Source organism: Panthera tigris, chromosome F3 (genome assembly GCF_018350195.1).
Source record: "Panthera tigris isolate Pti1 chromosome F3, P.tigris_Pti1_mat1.1, whole genome shotgun sequence".
NCBI classification, from domain to species: Eukaryota; Metazoa; Chordata; class Mammalia; order Carnivora; family Felidae; genus Panthera; species Panthera tigris.
The window spans coordinates 5,451,622-5,471,573 of NC_056678.1; the positions used below are offsets into that span (position 1 = coordinate 5,451,622).

The 19,952-nt window shown below is 43.0% G+C and overlaps 1 protein-coding gene and 1 long non-coding RNA gene across 3 annotated transcripts in view; one reads left to right on the forward strand and one right to left on the reverse strand.

Annotated features, from left to right (window-relative positions):
* Positions 1 to 851, forward strand: part of LOC122235749 — a 37,762-nt gene extending 36,911 nt beyond the window's left edge. The window contains exon 5 of the long non-coding RNA XR_006213781.1: positions 637 to 851. This is a non-coding gene — a long non-coding RNA (uncharacterized LOC122235749). The remainder of the gene's footprint in view (positions 1 to 636) is intronic.
* Positions 1 to 19,952, reverse strand: part of EFCAB2 (EF-hand calcium binding domain 2) — a 130,499-nt gene that overhangs the window by 51,249 nt on the left and 59,298 nt on the right. The window contains exon 2 of one of the 2 annotated variants that reach the window (XM_042975602.1): positions 16,702 to 16,781. In XM_042975602.1, the coding sequence (XP_042831536.1) occupies positions 16,702 to 16,781 (80 nt within the window). Of the gene's footprint in view, positions 1 to 16,696; positions 16,782 to 19,952 lie in introns of both variants that reach the window. The other variant, XM_042975601.1, reaches the window with a different exon arrangement.

Here is a 19,952-nt window from a genome sequence, read left to right on the forward strand (position 1 = left end):
TGTGGCTCCATCACCTTCAACGCATGGCTTCCAATGTCACTCTATTGCACACATCAAGCCAGAAGGAGAGAAAACACGAAGGGCCACGCACGGGAGGTTTTTAAAGATCAGGCAGAACTTCCGGTACATTCCACTGGCCGCAACCCAGCCAGGCGGTCTACCTAGACTGCACTTCCGAGCCTCCCGCCACCTTCCCAGTAGGGTGGGAAGTCTAGCTTAGCTGTGTGCTCAGGAAGGCAGGAATACAATTAGCCTGCCCGGTCTCTACCAGTCAAGCACCATGGCAGGAAATCGCTAGCATTACCAGGGAGGACTCCTGGCCTGGAATTGGGTTGAAATGGCCCAATTTTAGGTTTCTACCACCTCATCAGGGTTGGGGGGGAGCTCTACCGGATAGGGAGTAATCCATAGTCCCGGTGAGAGGTCCCTCATGTGTAGGGAGTGGCGCTTTGTGCCCCTAGACCCGCCTTGCGAGGCACGGCTGCCTTCACCAGAGACGGCTACACAACCAAATACGGCTACACAACCAAATACGGCATCTCTCCACAGGCCCCAACAGAAACGCTAGGACACTGTCTGTCATCAGAGCCCCGCTCCATCACTATTTTATTTTATTTTTCTCTTATCGTATTTTAGTTCCTATGTGAAGGAGAACAGGTTGAGGCTGCAGGACTATGAAGCTGGAAGCCACAGAGGGTACACACCCAGAGGCCCCAGGAAGTACACTCCCCAAGACCACCAATCCTCAGCCCCCAGCTCCTGATTTTTAAGGTGAACAAAATTCACACCTGATCTGGGGCTCCTGGGTGGCTCAGTCGGTTGAGCCTCCGACTTCGGCTCGCGTCATGATTTCCCGGTTCGTGAGTTCGAGTCCCGCGTTGGGCTCTGTGCTGTCAGCGCGGAGCCTGGAGCCTGCTTTGGGTCCTCTGTCCCCCACTCTCACTGCCCCTTCCCTGCTCACTCGTTCTCAAAAATAAACATTTAAAAAAAAATTGTAAGAAAAAAATCACATCTGATCTAGACAATACAATAAATACGACAGACAGATATCTATAATCCAGAGTCAACCAAAGTCAGCCTCCAAAGTTACCAAAGACAGGAAAAGGGTGTTCTTTATCACAACAGCAAATTAAGTGCCCTGGACAGGATAGTCCCAATCTAAGAGCTATACGTCTGTCACGTGGTATTCTATTAATCAACTCCCATCTATGAAGCCTGGGGTATGGTTTACTAGGACATCTAGGACCCCCCCCCCCACCTTTCTGATGCCATCCAATAGACTAAAACTTAGCACATGTGTGTACTTAGACTAAGAGTAAACTGGAAAGCTACGTCCATTCTGGACTCCTGAATGCTACTGACAGGCCACAAAAATCAACTTCATCACGGGCTTGGTCCCATCCCAAGGGAACTGTACCGTCCTATGAAAGTGCACAACCATTTGAGTGAAAAGGGGGGTAATAAGACAACATACATGCATAGCCTTGTATACGTACCATAGGATATTTCTGGAGTGATCCCAAGAAATTAGCTCTAATTGTCACTAATACTTTGGAGGGGTCCTGGACGGCTGGTGGAAGGGAGTTAGCCAGACTTTTCTCTGGACTGTTGTTCTCTTTGAATTTTGAGCCATGGAAATATATTATTTTAAAAATGTATCTTTCATCTCAATCCCCCTTCCTGATTACTCCCTTCACACCCTGTCACCAAGATCCACTATTCTCTCTCAAATCTTTCTTCCCCCTTAACATCTTTGAATCTTTGGCAAACTCCTCTTCAGTCACAGTGAGGGTGGCCTTCTTAGTCTGTTCTGGCTGCCAAAACAAAATGCCATCAACTGAGTGCTTATAAACAACAAACATTTATTTCTCATAGTTCTGGAGGCTGGCAAGTCCAAGGTCCTGGGGCAGGCAGACTTGGTGTGGTGAGAACCTGCTCCCTAGATAGCGTCTTTTTTGCTGTAAACTTACTTGGTAGAAGGGATGGGCTAGCTCCCTGGTCTCTTTCGTGAGCGTGTTAATCTCACCCACAAGGGCTCCACCCTGATGACCTAATATCTCTCAAAGGCCAACTCCCAATACTATCACACTGGGGGTTAGGATTTCAACATATGATATAGGGGGATTCAGACCATAGCCGTTTCTTTTTTTTTTTCCTATTTTTTTTTTTTAACATTTATTTATTTTTGAAAGACAGAGAAAGAGAGAGAGCACCAGTTGTGGAGGGGCAGAGAGAGAGGGAGACACAGAATCTGAAGCAGGCTCCAGGCTCCAGGCTCCGAGCTGTCAGCGCAGAGCCCGACGCAGGGCTCAAACCCACAAACCATGAGATCATGACCTGAGCTGAAGTCAGATGCTTAACCGACGGAGCCACCCAGGCGCCCCAGACCATAGCAACTTTTTATTCATCCCCCCGGGCCCTTGCCATTCTAATATCAGAATTTAATTATGCAGATTGAGACACCTTATCTCCCAACAAGAAAAAAAACAAAGTCTTCCTCTTCAGAAAAGGTAAGAAAGAAGATCTCGGGCTTCCAGGATTTACTTTTTGGCATTCCAGGAAAGGGCTACAGTCTTTGAACAATTCCACGTCAATAATTTTAGCCCTGACACAACAATAGCATCATATTATGAGCAACCCAAGTTTCCAAAATTAGGAGATACATTAAATTATGATACAGCTATACATCCCAAGGTGTTTGTCTTAAAGCCATTTTTAACAATGACGGTATAAACTTTTAAGATGTCATTCAAGTACAAAGTATTTGACTATAAGGCAAACATTTGAAACATGAAAGAACTGGGGCTCCTGGGTCGCTCAGTTGGTTAAGCGTCCAACTTCAGCTCAGGTCATGATCTTGTGACTCAAGAGTTCGAGCCCTGCATGGAGCTCTCTGCTGTCACCGCAGAGTCTGCTTCAGATCTTCTGTCTCCCCCCTGCCCCCCTCCCCGTGTCTGTCCCTCCCCACCTCATGCTCTCTCTCTCTCTAAACATTTTAAAAAATAAACATTAAAGAACTTGCAAAAATACCCAAGAGCCCTTTTTGCAAAAGAAACTGACAAGAGAACCCAGACCACAGAAATAAATCAAATATGAGAAGGGAAGGGAAATGGGGGTCAGCAGTAATTCCATTCAAATAGAGAAAAAATATACTAAAAAAATTAACACAAAACCAAGTATGAATATTGTACCTTGTCAGCGTAAGCATAATAATATGCCGCAGATAAATTGGGGAACTGAGGGTGAAAAAATGGAAGAAATTTTAAAAGTGCTAACGTCCACATTCTCCACAGGAGGGAGTCAACTGACACTCTGTATGTGAAATAAGTAGTTTTTTAAAAACACATATACCCTCTTAAGGTTTTCCTCATTATCTTCTCTGAAGTGAAAATAAATAATGTCTCTCCTGGCCAGCAAATATTTGAGAGTCCACAACTTCTTCAATTTAAGTTTATTTTTTTCCTTTCTTAATTCAAGTAAAATTAAATTAATACTTTTTGTTTTTTAAAAGCATGGTTATTATGATCTTATTTTTATAGGCTAGTCTCTTCCCTCATGTATTTAATAAATGTATGTATATTGGGCAACTGCTATGTGCCAAGCACAGTCCAAGGTGCTGAAATACATCAGTGAACAGAACAGACAGAGAAGGTCCTGCCCTCATGGAGATTAGATTCTAGATTATTTTCTTCCATACGTTTTCTTTTTCCTTTCTTCCCATTCCTCCTACTTCCTTTCTTATTAACTCCCCATTTATCCTATTATATGAATAAAAAGAGGTCTAGAGCTACATTTGTCTAACATTAACAACTGTTATTTGGGAGGTAAGGTTTGGGATGATTTTTAAATTTGTTTTAATTAAAAAAATTATTTTTCATGTTTACTTAATTTTTTTGAGAGAGAGAGAGAGAGGGAGAGAGAGAGAGAGAGAGAGCATGAGAGGGAGGAGGGGCAGAGAGAGAGACAGACACAGAATCCGAAGCAGGATCCAGGCTCTGAGCTGTCAGCTACAGAGCCCGAGGCAGGGCTCAGACCCACAAACCGTGAGATCATGACCTGAGCCGAAGTCAGGCACTTAACCGATTGAGCCACCCAGATGCCCCAATTTTTTATTTTTGGAATTTTTTTTTATGTTTACTTTTGACAGAGAGAGAGAGAGAGAGAGAGCACGAGCGCGAGAGGGCAGACAGAGAGGAAGACACAAAATCCAAAGCAGGCTCCAGGCTCCGAGCTGTCAGCACAGAGCCTGATGTGGGGCTCAAAGCCACAAACTGAGAGATCGTGATCTGAGACAAAGCCGGACGTTTAAACGACTGAGCCACTCAGGCACCCCTGGGATGAGATTTTAAAACTTCGAGTGATTATTTAATCGCAGTTCATCAAAAGGACTATTAGAAGCAAACCGAAATTTCACAAAGCAACCGGAAAGTGAGATGGTGAAAAGCCAAGGTATACACCACTCTTGAAACAAATATGCGTTTTTATTGTGAAATGCATTGTGAAATATTACAGAAAAAAGGACACACAAAAATATAACAGCCATGCATCCAATACCAAGATTTAACCTTTTGCCACATTTGCTTCCGATTTTTTCGCTAACAATAAAACACGGCAGGAACAGCTGAAGTCCCGCTCTCCATCCCTTCCGCCTCTGTCTTCAGATGCAACCACCATTCTGAGGATAATATTTCTCGTTCCCATGCACAGCATTGTATTCACACACCACAGATGCTGCTGTTCTTTTGTATATTTAACATTTACGTATGTTAGCAGGTTTGCTTCTTTTTGTAATTTTTGTGACGCAACATTCGTTGTTGAAATTGATCCAAGCTGTCCACGTGGTCTAGGTCATCACTCATTTCATTCACGTGTGTGGACTATGCAAGAACAGACCCAGTTTTTAAAATTATGGATCCAACAATCCCATTCCTCTTTAATACTGTGTTTTCCCATCGCACAAACACAGGCCCACTGACCTGCGCAGTTTCTCCAAAGCTCTTTGAGTCGTTTCAAGCTTTCTCAGATAATAATTGTTTAGGGAAACTGTCCCTGCAATCTCTCTGTATTGCTCACCCTTTTTACTACCCTTTTTACTACATGATTAAATGTATTGTGAAATCTTGTATCAACTTATCTTCAAAAATAGTATTAAATACAAAGAAGTAGAAATAATATTCACGGTACCTCCAATCTTCTTAGGAAAAGTTATCTCTAATCCATCACAAAAAGATTCTTATTACCTACTTCTTATTGAATTTTAGACAAGCTCTAATACACTCAAAGTTCCTGCCAACTGCTTAAGAAACTCAAGTCTCCTTATCAGTGAAACAGATGAACACTGGGTGTTGTGTGCCTCAGAGACTCATGCTGAGTTGGGATGGAAACGCCAAAAAGGAGACTCGGTGCATTAGCAAGAGGACACCCGGGGGGCCGCTGGACTACAAAAAGTTTGCCCAAAGACTACGAAAACAAGAAAATATTAGAAAAAAATCTCCTACAGAAGAAGCAGGAATAAAGTAAACACAGAATAGTCTCAAATACCAATAATGTCACTCTGCAAAGGCACAGAAACATAGGAATGGCACAGATGGGTGTGGTTGGGAAGCGGGACGACCAGCACTTTTATTCCAGGATTGGACCCTTGTCATCTTGGCACACCAAATTCTCCAGGATCAGACCACTCTGGAGTTGGTTAGAATGGAGTGTTAAAAACATATATAACTTGATCTGATCTTAAACACCTTTCAAAATTCATTCATGATTTTTCATTTGTTACTCTTAACACTCTCGGGGCTTAAGTGAAACAGGCATGAGGAAAATAAATAAAAAGAGGGTGGCACATAAAAAAAACAATGATAGTAATCAAAACCATGATACTGGCACAAAAACAAACACAGAGATCAATAGGACAGGATAGAGAGACAGGAATATACAATGGAGAAAAGACAGTCTTTTCAATAAATTCCATTCAGAAAACTAGACAGCTACATGCAAAAAAGATGAAACTGGGCCACTTTCTTACACTCTACACTAAAACAAACAAACAAAAAAAAAACAAAACAAAAAAAAAACACCTCAAAATGGATCTAAATGTAAGATCTGAAACCATAAAACTCCCAGAGGAAAACATGCAGTAATCTCTTGGACATTGCCCTTAACATTCTTCTAGATATGTCTCCTCTGGCAAGGAAAACAAAAGTTTATTCTTATTAACTACTGGGACTACACCAAAATAAGAAGCTTTTGAATGGTGAAGGAAACCATCAACAAAACAGAAAGGCAACATACCAAATGGGAGAAGATATTTGCAAATGATATATCCTATGAGGGATTAGTATCCAAAATACATAAAGAACTTATATAGCTCAACACCACAAAAAAAAAAAAAAAAAAAAAAAAAAAAAGATAATCCACTTAAAACAGGCAGAGGACCTGAATAGACACTTTTCCCAAAGACATCCAGATGGCCAACAGACACATGAAAAGGTGTCCAACATCACTTATCATCAGGGACATGCAAATCAAAACCACGATGAGATATCACCTCACACCTGTCATAATAGTTAGTCTCAAAATGACAAAACAATGACAAGTGTTGGCAAAGAAGTGGATAAAAGAGAACCCTCATGCACTGTTGGTAGGAATGTAAATTGGTGCAACCTCTGTGGAAAACAGTAATGGAGGTTCCTCAAAAAATTAAAAACAGAAATGCCATATGATCCAGCAATTTCACTACTGGGTATTTATCCAAAGAAAACAAAGATACTAATTCAAAAAGATATATGCATCTCCATATTTATTGCAGCATTACTTATAATAGCCAAGATACAGAAGCAGCCCAAGTGTCCATCAATGGATGAATGGATAGAGAAGATGTCACACACACACACACACACACACACACACACACACACACACACACACAGGAACATTTCTTAGCCATAAAAAAGAATGAAATCTTGCCATTTGCAACAACATGGATGGACCTGGAGGGTATTATGCCAAGTGAGGTGAGTCAGACAGAGAAAGATAAACACCATACGATTTCACTTACATGTGGAATCTAAAAAGCAAAACAAATGAACAACCAACAAAACACAAACAGATTCTTAAATGCAGAGAACAAACTGCTGGTTGCCAGAGGGAGGTGGGGAGGGAGGGTGGATAAAACAGGAAGGAGATTAAGACGTACAAAGAGATGAAAGGTATAGCACTGGGAATATAGTCAGTAATATTACAATAAAGTAAAAAAAAAAAAAAAATTCAATGATACAGCCAGCAACTGACTCTACTGACTTGTAGTATACCTTTATTCTGTTAGACTCAAAAATGAAAGAAAACTGATTACAAAAGAACTAGATTTGTTTGTGATTCAGATTTGAATGACATTCAAATTAAATTCATCAGCTACATGGAAAAATTAATTAGCTTCTTTACTTTAAAGGCATTCCTTGTGGGATGTTATTTTTTACTATACTAGCTTCATTCCGGCCAACTTAAATTTATTCTATGAAGACTACTCTGATGACTTTGTTTCCAAAAACCAAATCCATACTGGTGTGTAATTTACCTTTTTTTTTTTTTTTAATTTCTGAACACCAGAAAGTAAAAATAGTCAAAAGACAGATGGCATACAGTTCACACTCTATGGCTAGGATCTTTCATATATAAAAAAAATTTTCAATAAAAAAATGGGAAAGGACATGAACTGCCAGTTCAAGCAAAAGGAAATACAAACCACTTTTAGACATACAGAGAGAGGTCCATAATTAGAGAAATGAAAATTAACACTGAGTTTCTATCCTTTACGTATCACATTAGCGAAAATCCTAAAGTCTGATGATTAAACTTTGTCTAAGAGAGAGTAAGGAAACAGGCATACTCATAAAATAAAGTGAAAAAGGGGCACCTGAGTGGCTCAGTCAGTTAAGTGTCCGACCGGCTCAGGTCATGATCTCGCAGTTCATGAGCTTGAGCCCTGCGTCAGGCCCTGTGCTGACAGCTAGGAACCTGGAGCCTGCTTCGGATTCTGTCTCTCTCTCTCTGCCCCTCCCCTGCTATTACTCTGTCTCTCTCTCTCAAGAATAAACAAACATTAAAAAAAGTTTTAAAGAAAGTGAAAGAATACATTGTCAATATAGCAACAGCTAGCAAAAATATTCATGCACTTTAATATATTTTCAAGAATTTAACTAAAGAAAAATTCTCACTTTTGCAAAATAACATGCAAAGTAAGCTATTCTCCACAACATGGACTGTCATAACAAGAGTCTGAGGATGCCTGGCTGGCTCAGTCAGTGAAGTGTCCAACTCTTGATTTTGGCTCAGATCAGGATTTCACAATTCATGAGTTTGAGCCCTGCATCAGACTCCATGCTGACAGTGAGAAGCCTGCTTGGGATTCTCTCTCTCTCTCTGCTCCTCCCCTGATCATGTGCATGCACATATGCTGTCTCTCTCTCTCTCTCTCTGCGTCTCTCTCTCTCTCTCTCATTAAAAATAAATAAACACACTTAAAAAAAAAATAACAAGAGCCTGGAAACAACCCAAATAACCACTGATAGGAAATTAATTCAGTATATTATGGTTCATCCATACAACGAAATGAGGAAGCTCTTACGTACTAATAAGAATAATCACAAAGATATGATAAGTGAAAAAAGCAAAGTACAGAACAGTTTTAGTCTCTCACCACTTACATTAAAAATACACATCCTGCGACGCCGGGGGCTCAGTCGGTTAAGCTTCCGACTCTTGTTTGGCTCAAGTCATGATCTCATGGTTCATGGGTTCAAGCCCCACATTGAGCTCTGGGCTCTGTGCTGACAGCATGGAGCCTGTTTGGGATTCTCTCTCTCCCTCTCTCTTTGCCCCTCCCCCACTGGCTTGCTCTCTCTCTCTCAAAATAAGCAAACATTTAAAAAAAAAATACACATCCTATAACTCAACATCAAAAAAAACACAAACAAAAACAGTACGATTTAAAAATGGGCAAAGGGCTTAAATGGATATTTCTCCAGAGAAGAGGTACAAATAACCAATGAGCACAAGAAGATATGCTCAACATCATTAATCATTAGGAAAATGCAAATCCAAATCACAAGATACCACTTTAGACCCATTGTGATAAAAAGGAAAAACAGAATAACAAATGTTGGCAAGGACATAGAGAACTTGGAACCCTTGTGCTTTGCTGGTAGAAATGTAAAATGATGCAGCTGTTGTGGAAATCGGTGTGGTGGTTTCCTAAAATATTAAACATAGAATTACTACATCATCTAGCAACTCTCCTGCTGGGTGTTCATCCAAAAGAACTGAAAGCAGGGACTTGAACAAATATTTGTTCAGCGATGTTCATAGCAACATTGAGCAAAAAAGCCAAAAGGTGGAAACAACCCAAATGTCTATGAACAGAGGAATGGATAACTAAAACGTGGTGTATATGCACAGGAGAGTATTATTCAGCCTTAAAAAGGTTATGAAATTTGGGGTGCCTGGGTGACTCAGTCGGTTGAGCATCCGACTTCAGCTCAGGTCATGATCTCGCAGTCTGTGGGTTCAAGCCCCACGTCGGGCTCTGTGCTGACAACTCAGAGCCTGGAGCCTGCTTCTGATTCTGTGTCTCCCTCTCTCTCTGCTCCTCCCCCTCTCATGCTCTGTCTCTCTCACTCTCAAAAAATGAATAAATGTTAAAAAAATGTTTAAATAAAAAAAAAACGTGATGAAATTCTGACACATGTCACAAGGATAAACCTCAAAGATGGTATGCCAGAAGAAATAAACCAGACACAAAAGGGCAAATGTTGTATGACTTTGCTTATATGGCATCCCAAGAACAGTCAAGCTCATAGAGACAGAAAGTAGACGAGTGGCCGCCGGGAGCTAGCGAGAGGGGGAGTGCGGAGTTATTGTTTCAAGGGGTACAGAGTTCCAGTTTGAGAAGATAAGGTTCTGGAGATGCATGGCAGGCATGTGAATGTACTTAAAGCCAATAAATTGTACTTAAAAATGGTTAAAATGTTAAATTTCATGTTATGTACACTTACCACATTAAAACACACACACACACACACACGTATTTGCATGGACTGACTCTGGAAAAAAACTTGTAACAATCTTGCTTTAATAAGAGGAACTGGGGCACCTGGGTGGCTCAGCGGGTTGAGCGTCTGGCTCTGGATTTCAGCTCAGGTCATGATCTCACGGTTGACTTCCAGCCCTTCCTCAGGCTCCGCACTGATGGTGCAGAGCCTGCTTGGGATTCTCTCTCTCTCTTCCTGTCTCTCTGTTGCTCACTCTCTCTCAAAATAGTTAAATAAACTTTAAAAATAAAATAAAACATGGGACACTTGGGTGGTTCAGTCGGCTGAGCATCTGACTTCGGCTCAGGTCACAATCTCACCGTTTGTGGTTTGGGCCCCGCGTCGGGCTCTGTGCTGATGGCTCGGAGCCTGGAGCCTGCTTCCGATTCTGTGTCTCCCTCTCTCTCTGCCCCTCCCCTGCTCACACTCTGTCTCACTCTCTCTCTCTCTCTCTCAAAAATAAATAAACATTAAAAAAACTTTTTTTAATAAAATAAAACAAAATAAATATAGCCGGAGTTAGAGGTAGAAAGACGTGCCTGTACTATTCTTTGTACCTTTTGAATTTTATCCCTTGTCTGTATCTCATCTACACAAAAATTTGGTTCTCAATCAGTCTTACTGATTGAAATCTGAACACAGAACAGGAAAATGTACTTAAGTCACAATGTATCACGCTCTATGTTTTATATGAGGCAAAATTAAAATGGTCCCAATTAATGATATTAAAAATCTGCCTCAATGGTTTTCAAGGTGCCAACTTTCAAAAACTAATCAGGAAAATGAACTTCAGAACTTAAAAACTCAACACACAATGCACAGAAATAAGTAAAACAATTCTTATGAGAGGTTTGTTATGTATAATCGCTAATCCAGAGCAAACAGAGGAAAAACTACTTTAAATTATTTACTTCAATAATACAAAGTATAATACTACTAATTATATTGTCCTAAAGTATAATACTACTACTAAAGTTACTACTAATAATATAATACTATTAATAATAGCTAGTTTGTTCTGAGCTAATATCGTTCTAAGAGCTTTAAAAAATGACCACTGACAACATTGGTTCTCAAATTTTTTGGTTTCAAAATGTGTTTTGCATTCTTAAAAATTATAGAGATCCCCAGAGAGCTTTTCCTTATATGAGTTATATTTATCTCTATTACCATATTAGAAATTAAACCTCAAAAAATTTAGGGGTGCCTGGGGAGCTCAGTCAGTTAGGCATCCAGCTCTTGATTTCAGCTCAGGTCGTGATCTCACGGTTCGTGAGATCAAGCCCCGCAACGGGCTCTGCACTGACAGCATGGAGCCTGCTTAGGATTCTCTCTCTCCCTCTCTCTCTGCCCCTCCCCTGCACATGCTCTCTCTCAAAATAAATAACTTAAAAAATATTTTAAATATTCACTTAAAAATCTTGTTTACTTTTTTGTTGTATTTTAATAATTTAAAAAAAATTTAATGTTTATTTATTTTTGAAAGAGAGAGGGAGACAGAGCGTGAGCAGGGGAGAGGCACAGAGAGAGGGAGACACAGCATCCGAAGCAGGCTCCAGACTCCGAGCTGTCAGCACAGAGCCCGACTCGGGGCTCGAACTCACGAACCGTGAGATCATGAGCTGAGCTGAATGAAGTCAGATGCTTAACCGACTGAGCCACCCAGGCGCCCTTAGAAATCTTTTTTAAATATTTTAAAATATTCATTTAGAAATAATGATAAATAAATCCATTGCAAGTGTATGTAATTTTATGAAAAATAAATGCATTTTCCAAACAAGAACAAACTGAGTTAGAAGAACGGCACCGTTTTCCATGTTTGCAAATCTCCCTGCTGTCGGGCTTCACAGAAGACAGCTGGATTCTCATATCTGGTTCTGCATTCAATCTGTTGCAATATCACACATCATGTAGCTTTTCAAAACCTCCAACATATACTTGTGAAAAATTGAGAATGAAAATAGCAAATACTGTCTTAAAGTTACTATAAAGATAGTTAAGACCTCCCAGACCCCTCAAAGGATCCTTCCTCTGAGGCCAAAGTGAATAGAGAGAATAAGTAAGTTCCTCAGTCACAGGGCTGGCAGTGGAGCCCCGGCAGTCTGATTCCGGACCTGGGGTTGCCCCTCGGACCGGGAGGAAAGCAGCAGAGGCCCATTTCATGATGTTTTACACGGCGGTACAATTTCAAATTCAATCTCTCAATTCGTGCAAAGCAGAGGTGAGGACAAAGGAGAGTAATTGCCCCAAAACTCATCCTAAGGGGGCCCAGGGCTGCCCTACCAAGGAAATGGCACCATACTTACACTGTAGGAGAGACACAGCTAAGTGTCCTGGGAGCCTCTCCAGCAACAGCTCTCTCCCGCCCAAACCGAGCCCTTAGCTACATCTCTGGACTCTCTGTCAGATGCTTCCCTACGCTATTCTTTACATAGCCTTCTGCCTTCAATTCTTCTCTCCCCCAGTTTTATTGAGGAACAATGGACAGATGTCACTGTGTAAGCGTAAGGCCTGCAGCATGACGGTCCGAGTTACGTACGTTGGGACACGGTGACCACGACAGGTCCAACCTACATCCGTCCTCTTATGCAGACGCAATAGAAAGAAAAGAACAGAAAAGGAAAGAAAAGGCCTCCTTGTGATGGGAACTCAGGATTGACGTTCCTCACCTCTTCCCTACAGACCACCCAGCAGCATTAGCTGTACTCATCCTGTGATACATCACACTCCGGTGCTCACCACGTAACTAGAGGTTTGCACCTCGCGACCAGCTTCCTCCAGCTCCCCTCCCTCATCCCCGTGTCCAAGAACCACTGGTCCAGTAACCAGTGTCCTGGTCTCCTTTCCTGAGTTTGTTTTTTTATTTGTTCGCATTTTAGATCCCACCTATACGTGAAATCACACGGTCTTTGTCTTTCCCTGACTTACCTCATGAGCATAATTCCCTCAGGATTCAATGATGCTGTCACCAACAGCAGGATTTCCTCATTTTTATGGCCGAATAATATTCTATTGTATATCTATACCGCAACTTCTTTATCCCTCCATCCATCGATGAACACTTAGGTTGTTTCCATGTCTTGTTGTGTTGTTTTTTTTTTTTAATTCTTTTTTTGTAATTGTTTAATGTTGGTTTTTTTTTAATTTTTTTTTACATTTGTTTACTTTTGAGAGACAGAGAAACAGAGCACACGTGGGGAGGGGCAGAGAGGGAAGGAGACAGAATCCAAAGCAGACCCAAGGCTCTGAGCTGCCAGCACAGAGCCCGACGCGGGGCTCGAACTCACAGACCGCGAGATCATGACCTGAGCCGAAGTCAGACGTTTAACCAACTCAGCCACCCAGGTGCCCCAATGTTGGGGTTTTTTTTATTTATTTATTTTGAGAGAGAGAGAGCACAGGGGAGGGGCAGAGAAAGAGGGGCAGAGACAGACAATCCCAAGCAGACTCCGTGCATCAGCACTGAGCCCAATGCAGGGCTCAAACTCACAAACCATGAGATCATGACCTGAGCCGAAATCAAGAGTCTGACACTTAAACGACTGAGCCACCCAGGCACCTCTTTTTTCAATTCTTAATTAAAATGTTGCAAACGAAGAGCAGCAAAGAGACTAGTTCGATCAGATATTAAAACATATATTAAATTTCCAGCAATTAGGACCGGATGGACCTAGTGGAAGACAGAAAGATAAAGCAGGAGATCAGAATACACAGCCCAAATCAGACCCAATTATAGAAAAGGCAGTATGTTGTAAAGTAGGTGTAACAATACAGGTTTAGCAATTTGGAAAAAAACCAAAAGTCTGTGTTTAGACTTCATTTTTAATCACATGCCAACCTAAATTCTAGCTAGATTAACCTTTTAAACAGAGAGCCCTCCGAGGTGAAAGGGAGGACAGCTCACGTTCATCACTGCGTTCCCAGAGCCTGGGCTGGGGCCGCTGCTCAGCTGCCCGAACAGAAGGAGCTAATTTGAGTTCCAGCTCGGCTGCTGGCCACTTGTGCCCTCCTGGGCGAGTCACTTAGCTTCTCTGTCCTATAAAGCGTGGATGGGAATGACAGGAACTGCAGAAGAACAGAAGGGGACGCCTGGGGGCTCAGTCAGTTGAGCATCTGACTCCGGCTCAGGTCATGATCTCGCGGTTTGTGGGTTCGAGCCCCGCATCAGGCTCTGTGCTGACAGCTCGGAGCCTGGAGCCTGCTTCGGATTCTGTGTCTCCCTCTCTCTGCCTCTTCCCCACTCATGCTCTGTCTCTCTCTCTCTCTCTCTCTCTCTCTCTCTCTCAAAAATAAATAAAAACATTAAAAAGAATGTAAAAAAAAGCAAATGAACAGAAGGAATAAAGATTAGAAAGCCACATTCATCCCCGTTGCTACTATTGGAATATGGTTAGCGTTAATGCTTCACTGTGTGAAACAATGTCCGTTTTCTCAGGAGCCTTCTTCATGTAATAAAGTAGACAATTTAGGTTGTAAAAATAGACACTCTCCCTCGGGGCCTCGGGAAAAATCTTAAATTTTGAATGACAAAAAGATAAACATCCCAGAAGCATGTTTGTTTCTCTTGAACGAGCCCTTGTACCAGAAAAAGGGCCCGCATCATTGCTCTACGAGATTTGGCAGATTTTCTTGAACAAACTGTTTACCTTCTTTTTGTCTCCAGAAACTAGAGATGCTGACTTTTTTTTTCAACGTTTATTCATTTTTTGAAAGACAGAGACAGAGGGTGAGCAGGGGAGGGGAGCAGAGTGTGAGCAGAGAGAGGGAGACACAGAATCCGAAGCAGGCTCCAGGCTCCGAGCTGTCAGCACAGAGCCCGACGCAGGGCTCGAACTCACAAACCGCGAGATCATGACCTGAGCCGAAGTCGGACGCTTAACCGACTGAGCCACCCAGGCGCCCCTACAGATGCCAACTCTTGCCACACAAATAAAAAGACTGAGATGAGGGAAGGTCCCCGAAGCCCCCCACACCCAACGACAGGTCACCTGTCAGACACAGGCCTCAAGCAAATGCTGGTTTCTCTTCTCTGCTCCCCTGGTCTTCCTCTGGCTCTCCCTGACCTCTCTAACACTACCTCTGTCCCCTGCCCCCTGGGGAACCTTCCAGCCTCAGCAAGAGGTCTGAGGGGAAGGCAAGAGCCATCCTTGGATTGAGTCGTTCATGCCACATGCTCCCCACCTCATCCCAAACCCTGTCACCGGCACAACTGCCCCACCGGATGTCTTCCTCCTATGATATACCCACCCTGAGGATAAAATGCCCCCCCCCAAGTGGCACCCGTGTGGCCCGCGCTGTGGCCAGAGCATCTGAAGCCCAGCACGTGAGCCACACACATCCTCGGCAACAGCTGAGCCAAGGCTCACACAAGGCCGACCGCACTGGTGGTTCTGGAACGGAATTCCCAACCTTATCTATCGCCTGCTTCAAGGCCCAGAAACACGGTGGAGGGAGAAAACTCAACTTTATAAAGTAATGAATAGCACCGCCCCTTCTCAGTCTCCTCTCCTACAGTCACACCTGTGCCTTCAGGGATGAAGACACTATACAATACACACAGTTACAATGTGTGGCCAACAAAATAAAATCGCATGCAGTGGTTCCGCCGGTGTGGCTCCTTTAAAGCACTGAGTCCCCTGACTAGCCCCTCTGTCACTTCCCACTGCTTCGCTGGCCTCTGTGTCCTCGCTTCTGAGTTTCGAGACTGTGATCCCCCCACATGTTCCTCGTTCGGCTTGGTCTCCTGGAAGGAAGGTCCGTGGCCTCTCTGGGATGTCCGTGGCCTGGATCCCACAGCCTCTGCTGTTCTCGTGGACAGTCTCTTCTGCCTTTTTGTTTTGCTTTGTTTCCTTTCTGGTCTCAAACTATTGTCTCCTGTCCTCCATTCCCGATCTAGCAGTATTCATGTCTCTCTCTCCTCTTTGTATGTTCTTCTGTGCGGGTTCTTTTTGTTACTTGACTTGGGGAGCGTATCACTGTTCAAGCATTGTTAATCTTTCTTTGTAATTTCTGGCTCGATCACACAAAACCTATTTATTTTTTTATTTAAAATTTTTTAATGTTTATTCATTTTTGAGAGACAGAGAGAGACAGAGCACGAGCGGAAAAGGGGCAGAGAGAGAGGGAGACACAGAATCCGAAGCAGGTGCCAGGCTCCGAGCTGTCAGCACAGAGCCTGACGTGGGGCTCGAACCCACGAACTGTGAGCTCATGACCTGAGCCGAAGTCGGACACTCAACCGACTGAGCCACCCAGGCGCCCCACAAAACCTACTTATTTTAAAAGCAAATTCCGTTCACTCGACTCAACCAATAGTTACCGAGCGCCAACTATGTGCCCAGCAATCATGCTACAGCAGGGGTCACCTCACTCACAGAATTTACAGTCCGGAGGTTGCAGCGGGCAATGTGGATATTCTTTTCACCAGGTTATAAAGAACAGGAAACAGTATTGATCCAAAGCACTAGCTAGTAGAGGGCTTCCACAGAGCACAGGGAAATAAACACTTTTAAACAGCAGAAGAAATCCAAGACCTGGAAAAAGACAAGACCCCTCTTCTATTTTAGGAGTTGTGTCCGTCATTTAGAATCAGAACAAAGAAGACACGTCCAAACCTCACATCCACCGTATTATTCGCCTCGTGGTCAAACACTTCAAAGGCGTCTTTGATTTTTTTGTGGAACTCTGCTACGGTTATGTCTGCAAAAGACAAAGTAAATAAAAATTGTTTTAATTACGCTCCCTTTGGATTCCGAACAGAAATTTCAGCCGCTCAGCTAGAACTTCTCAATAAGGAAGAGCACGCGCAACTCTCCTCATCTTAACGCACCAGTTAGCGTGCTTACCTCCCTCTAGAGGAGTCAGGGAACGAACGGACTCTCGTTTCCCGAGGCAGGAGACACACACGGTGTATTATCAGAGTACCTATGCCTCTCGAGTACACAGCCTCATGGGGTTTACACGTGTACAGGGTCATGGGGCCACCGCGATCGAGACACAGGAAGCTTCCAACACGGCGTATCTTCTGTCCCGAGTCGTCTGGGCAGAGAGTCCCAGCCGAAGAGGCAGAAGGAACCCAGCACTAGATACTGATTGTAGGTCACCGGCATGCCCACCTGCCCTGCTTTATCCTGTGCCTGAGGAGGGCGGAAGCCGGGGGCTGGGAAGGCCTGCAAAGGCCACATGTGATATTCTCTCAAAGAGCTTCCAAACGAGTTTTGAGACTAAGAATTATTTCTCTGGAACAATTAGGAAGTCATTTATTCGGTAAGTATTTATTGAGGCTCTACTATGTGCTGGACACGACTGTCAGTGCTAAGGTTACAGCTAGGAGCAGAATGGACAGAAGTCCCTACCTCATGGAGCTATGCGTACTGGAGGAGATACAGAAGCTCACACATACACTGTAGGTCAAATGGGCCTGGAAAACATAAAGCAGGGAAGGCCTATGAAGAGTGCTGGCTGTGTGGGTGGGGGAGGATGGGGGGTGTGGGGGGAAGGCCTCCTTAGTGATGAGGGGGAAGAGGCAGCCTTGTGAATATCCACAGGAGGAGTTTTTAGGCAAAGAGAACAGCAGAGGCAGAAGGGTAGGAAATAAGGTCAGAAGGTGTGCATTCTGGGATTTGGGGGCAGAAGACGGGTTCTATACCTGCATGCTGCTTTAAGGATTTTGTTTTTGGGGCGCCTGGGTGGCGCAGTCGGTTAAGCGTCCGACTTCAGCCAGGTCACGATCTCGCGGTCTGTGAGTTCGAGCCCCGCGTCAGGCTCTGGCCTGATGGCTCGGAGCCTGGAGCCTGTTTCCAATTCTGTGTGTCTCCCTCTCTCTCTGCCCCTCCCCCGTTCATGCTCTGTCTCTCTCTGTCCCAAAAATAAATAAAAAACGTTGAAAAAAAAAAAAATTTAAAAAAAAAAAAAAAAAAGGATTTTGTTTTTTACTTTAAATGAGATGATGAATCACTGGAGGGTTCTAAGCAGTGCTGTGACATAGCCTGGCTTATATTCACTTCAGCTACGATGTTAAGAATATACTGGAAAGGGGTGCCTGGGGCCCAGTCGGTTAAGCATCTGACTTCAGCTCAGGTCATGATCTCACAGTTTATAGGTTCAAGCCCCACATCAGGCTCTGTGCTGACAGCTCAGAGCCTGGAGCCTGCTTCGGATTCTGTGTCTCCTTCTCTCTGTGCCCCTCCCCTGCTCACACTCTGTCTCTCAAAAATAAATAAATGTTAAAAATAATAATAATAATAATAAATAATAATAAAAGAATATACTGGAAAAGGACACCTGGGTGGCTCAGTCGGTCAAGCGTCTGATTCTTGGTTTCAGCTCAGGTCATGATCTCACCGTTTGTAGGTTTGAGTCCTGCATTGGGCTATGTGCTGACAGTGCAGAACCTGCCTGGGATTCTCTCTGTCCCTCTCTCTCTGCCCTTCCCTGATCACGCTCTCTCTCAAAATAATTAATTTAAAAAAAAATTTTTTAATGTTTATTCATTTTTGAGAGACAGAGACAGAGCATGAGCGGGGGAGGGGCAGAGAGAGAAGGAGACACAGAATCCCAAGCAGGCTCCAGGCTCCGAGCTGTCAGCACAGAGCCCAACGCAGGGTTCAAGGTCACGAACCATGAGATCTTGACCTGAGCTGAAGTCGGACGCTTAACCAACTGAGCCACCCAGACTCCCCTTAAAGGATGTCCTGGAAAGGGACAAGGGTGGAAAGAGAGACTACTTAGGAGGTTATTGCAATATTCTAGAGGGAGACTGATGGTGGCAGGGATAAAAATGGAAGCAGTTGGAGACGGTGAGAAATGACGGGATTCTGGATATATTCTAAAGGGCACAGCAAACAAGACTTGCTGATAGGTTTGGTGTTAGGTGCAGAGAAAAAGATAAGAATTAAGGTTGACTCCAACGTGTCTGGCTGAGTGGAAGCCTAAAGGGGGAAAATGCAGTGAAGTCTCAAATTTTATTTTTTAGATACTAAGTAAAACTAGGACACCTAGAAAGGGAGAGATTGAGTTTATATAATTATTTTAATTATAAATAGAATACCATCAAATTATAGAAAATGGGGGGAAGGGGGGTTTTACTCATATTCCCTTTACCCTAACATAACCACGAATCACTTTGCTAGATTTTCATCCAATCTTTCTTCGCACACAACCTTTAGTATATTGTATTTCATATACTATCCTTTCGCTCAACGAAAACTTACTGAATACAACACTACGTACTAGGTTTGCGTCAGATGCCGTATCCACATTTATAACCAGCAAGGTATCCACCAAAGTTCAGAGGGGTTGCTCTCTCCCACACTCTTATTGCTAGTACTCCTTAGTTAAGAACCGTAACTCTTAATTCCTTCACTTAAATGCTATACCTTTCCAGGCTACAACATAACCTACCTAACCTTCCATTTTTAACAGTACCAAAGGAATATGCCACAACTTACTGATATTAATTTTTCTTTATTATAAAAAAACATGGCAGTGAGCCACATTTGCTAACTTCACAAGCAAAAAACAAAAAAAATGTCATCTGATTATTTAAATTTACTCTCCTTTGATCACAAGCGGCCTGCTGTGAACGATCGGTTCTTGCTGTCTGCTCACTCCTCTAGGATCTCCCGTTTTTTCTTGGCAATTTTTGTAGGTGCTCTTTAAATAATGAAGACTTACCTTGTGTCATAATTACTGCAAAAAAAATTCCAGGTCAGTTGTTTGCATTTGTTTTTCTAAAATAGAACGAGCTTCACATCCTTGCTGACCATCCATAGCATACCAGATTATTGGAAGAAAAAAGGATACGGAAGAAAGTTTAGATTAGGTAAAAATCACTTTGAATCCTACCATGTGGGGTTAGCTACTCTCTTG